At 38.2% G+C, this 8,312-nt stretch overlaps 1 protein-coding gene across 1 annotated transcript; it reads left to right on the plus strand.

The window, feature by feature from the left end:
• Positions 1-4,424: 4,424 nt before the first annotated feature.
• Positions 4,425-6,580, plus strand: LOC128920112 (uncharacterized). Its single transcript, XM_054226598.1, has 3 exons — positions 4,425-4,975; positions 5,454-6,501; positions 6,575-6,580. The coding sequence occupies exons 1-3, from the start codon at positions 4,878-4,880 to the stop codon at positions 6,578-6,580; spliced, it is 1,152 nt and encodes a 383-aa protein (XP_054082573.1). The 5' UTR covers positions 4,425-4,877.
• The last annotated feature ends 1,732 nt before the right edge of the window (positions 6,581-8,312 follow it).

The raw sequence follows: 8,312 nt of genomic DNA on the forward strand, positions 1-8,312 counted from the left end.
AAATATATTAAATGTTCCTGTCTGTAGTCTGGCTGTAGCTTTTTCTACTGACACCAGTTGTGAGTTTGAATAGTCCAATATTTGTACGTCCTACTAATACTACTAAATATATTTTTGAAAATGTTAATTTGTGAATTAAGTTCACTATTCTACCATCCAACTGCTCTTAAAAAAATTTTTTGTTATAAATGAATGGATAAGCCCAGAACTAATATTTGGTTAGATGGATAACCTAAGGGGTCTCCTAACATCTTCTATAGCCCTGCTATTTAATATTTTAATTACTGCGTATTTGATGAACTTATCTTATGCCGTCATTACAATTTTCTTTTATGTCAAAAATATATCTATGTGTACTGTATGTCCTGGATATGTTGGTAGTGGAGTTGCCGTTAGTTTAGGTTTATTTGGGTGACTTTCGTATTTATTCTCCTTGCATATAGAGCAATTGGTTATAATTCTTTTTACTTTGTTGAACATACAAGGGGAATATTTATTTTCAAGAATTTGTATCCTTTTTTTTGCGTTTCTATGAGTTCTCATATGCTCGTTTAGAATAACGTTTTCCTGTTCTTGTTCATTGCTAATATCTTCTACCAATTTCTGTGTGTACAGTCATCCCCGCTTAAGTGCTCCTTCTTACCATGCAAGACTTTTGAAACACTTAAGCGGGAAAGGCACTTAAATAAATCCCGCTAAAGTGCCTCGAGGTGCTTACCAAGCTTTTTCTCAAAAACTTCTATCTTATACCCGAGACACACATGTAGTAACAATACTATTGTTCGTACAAATACCAGATGTGTGTCACCAAATACTAGCGCTTTGCCATGTGAGCAATGTAGTATTTTGCTGGTAACAATATCAGCATTTTTTTGTGGTATTTCACTAAACACAGCTAAAAATAGGTAAGAGTAGGAGAGAGCTTACATATATACAAAAGCTTTTCAAAATATTTTGTCAAAATGACTTTTCAAAAATAAATAAAAATAAAGGAAAATAAGAAATTTTCAATTTTTTTTTTTTTTCAAAAACGCTAAGGCAATGCGCCGCTTTGGTTTATTACACGATTCGGAGATATAATTTATCGACTTGTGTGTTTTGTGGAGAAAATACGTGTTTTTGTATTATTTTGCAATAATAAATCTTAATTTCTCCATTTTATAAATGTGAATGTTTATTGTTTACAACTTTTTGAAATATCGAATGTCTATGAAACAAATACTAGTATTTGGGTTTACTACAAATCGATGTGTGTCAATGTACATACGTAGTAAACACAATACCATAATACTTTTATCATGGTATTGTTACTACATGTGTGTCTCGGGTATTATATTTTTTCTTTTAGAATGAAAGACACATTTATGTCTTATTAATAATAATATCATATGTAGAAGATCACGCAAGTGAGGAAAGTTTCTGATTGCCATTCACTTGGGAGTTGCCAGGAACGATTCTTTTACATATGACTCAAGCAGCTCACGACTTCCGGTTTTAGACCAAATATCCCCTGGCTAGCCTACATAGGGTTTGGGACCCACCACATAAAAAACCCTCCCCAATGAAAAAACAATCAGAGCCTCGGAAGGGAAACCCCCCTTTTGATGACGACCCCTGCAAATGTACTAAGGATCATGATTTGAGGGCATGCACCTGGAATGTCCGGACCCTTAATTGGGAAGGTACCTCTGCCCAGCTGGTTGATGTCCTCATACAACTAAAGGCTGAAATCACCGCCATCCAAGAAGTGCGATGGACGGGACAAGGACGGACGAAGGTGGGTCCTTGTGACATCTACTACAGCGGCCATATAAAGGAGCGCATGGATTTGTGGTGGGAGGGAGACTCCGTCGCCGAGTCCTGGCATTCACTCCGGTGGATGAACGTCTAGCCACAATCCGCATCAAAGCGAGGTTCTTCATAATATCGCTGATTTGCGCCCACGCACCAACGGAAGAGAAGGACGATGTCACCAAAGATGCTTTCTATGAGCGCCTAGAACGTACCAATGAGCGCTGCCCCCGCCACGATGTCACAAACGTGCTTGGCGATTTTAACGACAGGGTGGGTAAAGAAGATGTCTTTGGCACAACAGTCGGAAAATTCAGACTCCATGACGAAACATCGCCAAACGGCCTGAGGCTGATCGACTTCGCTGGGGCCCGAAATATGGTTGTCTGTAGTACCAGATTCCAGCACAAGAAAATTCATCAAGCAACATGGCTGTCCCCTGATCGAAACACGCGCAATCAAATCGATCACGTTGTGATAGACGGAAGACTTGTCTCCAGTGTTTTAGACGTGCGTACGCTCCGAGGACCATTGACTCGGACCATTATCTAGTAGCAGCAAAGATACGCACTCGCCTCTGTGCAGCAAAGAACAAACACAAGGAAACAATTGGTCTCCGGCAACGACAAAAAACCAGTTGGTACGATGAGAGTTGTCGTTCCGCAGCGGAGAGAAAACAGACTGCCTACCTCGCAACGTTGCGAAAGACCACAAGACGTTCGGGGTGGGACAGATATCGAGAACTGAAGAGGTAAGCGAGACGCATTTGCAGACGTAAAACGAAAGAGGCCGAAATGCGTGAGTATGAAAAGCTTGAAGAGCTGGCCGACATGGGTAATGCTCGAAAATTTTATGAAAAGATCAGGCGATTTACAGAAGGTTTCAAGACCGGAGCATTATCATGTAGGGACCAAGATGGTAATCTGGTACCGGATGTCCAGAGCATACTGGGATTATGGAGGGAACACTTCTCCGACCTGCTGCATGGCAGTGAAAGTACAACACCAGGAGATGGCGAACCCGATTCCCCAAGCGATGACGATGAAATAGATATTCCATTACCCGACCAAGAAGAAATTCGAATAGCAATTACCCGCTTGAAGAACAACAAAGCGGCAGGGGCCGATAGACTACCGGCCGAGCTATTCAAATACGGCGGCGAAGAACTGATAAGGTGCATGCATCAGCTTCTTTGTAAAATATGGTCGGAAGAAAGCATGCCCGACGATTGAAATCTCAGTGTACTCTGCCCAGTCAATAAAAAGGGAGACCCCATAATCTGCGCCAATTTCCGTGGTATAAGTTTCCTCAATATCGCATATAAGGTCTTGTCGAGCTTATTGTGTGAAAGACTAAAGCCCACCGTCAACGAACTGATTAGACCTTATCAGTGTGGCTTTAGACCTGGAAAATCAACAATGGACCAGATATTCACCATGCGCCAAATCTTGGAAAAGACCCGAGAGAGAAGAATCGATACTCACCATCTTTTCATCGATTATAAAGCTGCCTTCGATAGCACAAAAAGGAGCTGCCTTTATGCCGGGATGTCTGAATTTGGTATCCCTGCAAAACTAATACGGCTATGTAAACTGACGTTCAGCAACACCAAAAGCTCCGTCAGGATCGGGAAGGACCTCTCCGAGCCGTTCGATACCAAACGAGGCTTCAGACAGGGTGACTCACTATCGTGCCACTTCTTCAATCTATTACTGGAGAAAATAATACAAGCTGCAGAGCTAAATAGAGAAGGTACAATCTTCTACAAGAGTGTACAGCTGCTGGCGTACGCCGATGATATTGATATCATCGGAAGCAACAACCGCGCCGTTTGTTCTGCTTTTTCCAGACTAGATAAAGAAGCGAAGCGTATGGGGCTGGTGGTGAATGAGGATAAGACGAAATATCTCCTGTCATCAAACAAACAGTCAGCACACTCGCGTCTTGGCTCCCAAGTCACTGTTGATAGTCATACCTTTGAAGTAGTAGATAGTTTCGTCTACTTGGGAACCAGCGTTAACAACACCAACAATGTCAGCCTTGAAATCCAACGCAGAATCACTCTTGCCAACAGGTGTTACTTTAGACTGAGTAGGCAATTGAACAGTAAAGTCCTCTCTCGACGAACAAAAATCAAACTCTACAAGTCGCTCATTATTCCCGTCCTGATGTATGGCGCCGAAGCGTGGACGATGACAACATCCGATGAGACGACTCTTGGGGTTTTCGAGAGAAAGGTTTTGCGTAAGATTGGTCCTCTCAACATTGGCAACGGCGAATACCGCAGACGATGGAATGATGAGCTGTACGATTTATACGACGACATAGTTCAGCGAATAAAAAGACAGCGGCTACGCTGGCTAGGTCATGTTGTACGAATGGATGAAAACACTCCAGCTCTGAAAGTGTTCGATGCAGTACCCGCTGGAGGAGGCCGCGGAAGAGGACGACCTCCACTCCGGTGGAAAGAGCAAGTGCAAAGTGACCTGGCTTCACTTGGTGTTTCCAGTTGCGCCAAAAAGCAAAAAGGAGGAACGAGTGGCGCGCTCTGGTGGATTCGGCTATAATCGCTTAAACGGTTTCTACGCCAAATATATATATAACAATAAATATGGAAAAAAATATTACAAAACTATGTATATGTTTTCGTTTTGACAATTCTCAGCGCATTAAATGTCAAAAATATTAAAGGGCACTTAAAAGAGGAAAATTGAAAAGATTTTTGTATTTGTATCTTAAATATTACAGGCCAGAGATAAAGAGATGTTCAACTCTCATTTTATTGGAAGTGAGAGCATATTGACAAACGTCAAAACCTACCAATCTTTGACATTTGACTGGAATCAGTAGGTTTTGACGTTTCGCAATTGGGAAACTGGAACAGCCAGATTGAAATGTTGCTAAAAAAATTTGAAAACAGAGATATTTTCAATTTTTTCCATCCATTTGTAACTGCCACAAATAAGAAGAATAAGAATAGAAATAGAAAGAACAGCACGCAGCTTTAGTACATGTAAGTATATTTCAATATTTGTAAAATAAATAGGTATTTATTTAATAATTTTTATCTAGATTTTTCAGACAAAATGCCGAAAGCAAAAGAAAGCTGGAAAAAGTGTGTTGTTGGCTGCGGCGAGGGAGGAATGGTGTTTAAATTTCCCAGCGTGGGAGCGGACCTCGAACGGTAAGTAATTAAAAAAACGTGCAAAAAATAGTGCAAAAAGTGTCATAAACAATAAAGCAAATATAAATATAAAGTGTAAAGTAATTGCGGTGCGATAAATTTGAGACAACAAAGTGTTAAAATTGTTTTTTTTTCAATAATGTGTTGGATAGTTTTCGATATATCGAATTTTTATTATTAAGTTTTTTTGAAATAACGGCTCGCGCGCTTATGATTTGAATATAGTGGATGTACCATCAATAGTCCAATTTAAATTGTCGTTCGGTATATATATTAAACGTGTGTAAATGTCTATAAAAACTGTTAAAAAAACTTTCGATATTTTTCGATATATCGATATTTTATAATTTTTTAAATTATAGAAAATATCTACAAACAATTTTTGTGTAAGGAAAATGATGTGTTTTGACTCTTTTTGCATTATTATTATTATTATAAATATTATTTCTTACGATAATTATATTTTTCCTTTTAATAGGCGTAAATGTTGGCTCAAGCGTTTAGGTGTTTTTGAAGAAGTTGGCGAAAAAACGCCTAAACACATTTTCGCGTGTGAACGTCATTTTTCCGAAAAAATGCGTCACGAACGAAAATTGCGTCCGAGGGCCGTTCCCGACGTAAATTTAGTAGAGCCTACATTTAATGCCTCTAATTCTCTATTAGAAAAACCCATAGAGTTGGGTACGGAAGATTTCGCTCCTATTGAAGAAGCTGTCTCAAATGCAACCGGTGCATCGAAGCAGCTTCTTCCACTTTTTGAAACGGGAAATTGCGATATAGTTCTAGAGCCTCTTCCATTCCTTGAGGAGGAACATTTAAATAGTTTTGAAAAGGCCGCGCAAACAGGTCGGGGTCTGACAGCAGGGACAGATAGAAAGAAGAAATTGAGGGAAGAGAATAGGATTTTACAAATAAAATTAGATGAAAAAGAACAGGAGAATAGGAGTTTAAAGGCTCAGTTGGTCCAAATGGCCACTGAATTAGAAAGATGTAGGGAAATAATAAGAAATAGTTCATTTAGGGAACAGTCAGACCCTCTTGAGTTAGTTTGTAGCAATGTTCCTCCTCAGTTAGGAGCTTGTATTAGGAGTAGTTTTTTTAATAGTAAACGTAAAAATCACGGTCAGCGGTATGATAATTTTTTTAAAACCATAGCTTTGGATGTATTTTTCTTGTCGCCAGTTGCTTATCGATACCTAAAGCACCAGCTTAGTTTTCCTTCAGAAAACACTTTGCATAATTTTGTTACAGATTGGCCTCGTTTCCCAGGTTGCACCCAAAGCAGCATAAAATCGTTAGAAATTAGGTGTAGGGGATTTTCTTGTGAACAAAAGTTCGTATCCGTTTCTTGTGATGAAATGTCACTGAAATGTCATTTGCAGTATGATAGGAAATTTGATAGGGTGATAGGTCTCGAAGATTATGGCGATGAAAATCGTACATCTAGATTAGCCACAACTGCAATGACTATAATGGTGCAAGGTATAGGTGGCGAACCTTGGTCCCACCCATTAGCGTATTTCTTTGTAAGAGGTTCTTGCAAAGGAGATGTCCTCAAAAACTATATTCTTGAAGCCATTACACAACTTCAAAATATAGGACTAGTTCCTTGCCATTTTGTTTGCGACCAGGGTACTAATTTTCAAAATTTTGCTAATTTGTTAGGTGTTTCAGCGTCACGGCCTTTTTTTAATGTTAATGGCAAGGAAATATGTTTTTTTTACGATAGCCCCCATTTGATAAAATGCAGCCGGAACTGCTTACAAAATAGTAAAAATAAAGTTTTCTTTAAAAATCGTCGCGTTAGTTGGTCCGATATAATCCATTTTTACAAAATGGACTCTAAGTCGAGTTATCGGTGCGCGCATAAATTAACCGATGCTCATATTTACCCCAATACCTTCCAAAAAATGAAGGTTAAATTCGCGTCTCAAGTGTTAAGTAATACGGTCGCTTCTGGTATGTTATCCCTTTACAGCTCCGGAGCCTTAAGCTCAAATAGTGTAAGCTTTATTAATACCGCGGAATTCGTTTCTTTTTTTAATAAGTTATTCGACATTTTTAATAGCAGTTTTGTTGAGGCTATTGTACCCACTAAAAAAGTTTTTGAAGGTTCCGAAGAGCAAAAACAGTTTTTAGATGAGGCAGAACAGGTTTTAAAAACAATCCGGGTCGTAGATGAGTTAGGAAACAACACAACAAATAATTTCAATTTTATAAAGGGGTGGATAATTAACATAAATAGTTTAAGACGCTTGTGGCGATTGCTGCCACATTCAGGATTTCCCTACCTAAGGACAAGACGACTATGCCAGGACAGTTTAGAACATTTTTTTGGTCAGATTAGAAGTAGAGGAGGTACTAGAGTAACACCTTTCATGTTCTCTAGCCTATTTAGAAAGTCGTGGGGCCTACGTTACGTAAATATCGTAACCAAAGGAAACTGTGAGCTGCCTTTAGAACCCGAAGCTACAGTAATTTCAGAACATAGCAACAATGTTCTTCTTAATGTGTGCAATGATTCCCTTTTGAACGACCTTTCTTGGCAGGATTTTCAAGGCTTACCACGGCCCGAACACTCCATTGTTAGATCCATCACTTTAGATAGTAGTTTAGAAATCAATTTTTAAAAAGAAAACGCATTTAGTTACTTCTGCGGATATCTATATTTGAAAATTTTCAAAATGCACACATGCCTCCTGCCCTTGCCTTATTTAGGAGATGAAATTCCTTCTGATGAATTCATCTTCCTGCACCAAAATCAAATCGATAAATGCAACTTAGTTAAGCCGCCTAATGAATTTGTTGCATTTATTAATAATTTTGAAACTAAATTTGTTGAGGAATTCGACAGAAATTGTCACAAGATAGGTGTAGGAGAAATTCTTTTTTCTAAATTAAAAGATGTTAGGCACTTCTTGTGTTGTGAAGACTGTGACCCAAATGTAGCAATTGCTCTTTTTATTAGAATTAGGATTTATTTTATAACTAAATTTTTAAATAGAGATCTTTCAGTCCCCAATTTTAAGAATAAAATTTTATGTGTTTCTAATTTGTAGTTTTCTTCTTTTTTAGGGGTTACAATAGCCAAAATTTAAACAATGTTTTTTTTTTAATACACAGAGGCTCTAAAGTCAGGTTTTAATTTTTAGATTAGGTGAGAATTAGGGTATTAAATGTAGGCATTTGTATATATGTATATATTTATTTTATTATAAAAATTGTTATTGCATGCTGTGATATTGTTTTTGTCAATTTAATTTGTTATTTATGAATTTATTGTTATTGCATGATATTGTATTTATCAATTTTATTTTTTTATTCATGAGTTAATTGT

Source organism: Zeugodacus cucurbitae, chromosome 3, assembly GCF_028554725.1.
Source record: "Zeugodacus cucurbitae isolate PBARC_wt_2022May chromosome 3, idZeuCucr1.2, whole genome shotgun sequence".
NCBI lineage: Eukaryota > Metazoa > Arthropoda > Insecta > Diptera > Tephritidae > Zeugodacus > Zeugodacus cucurbitae.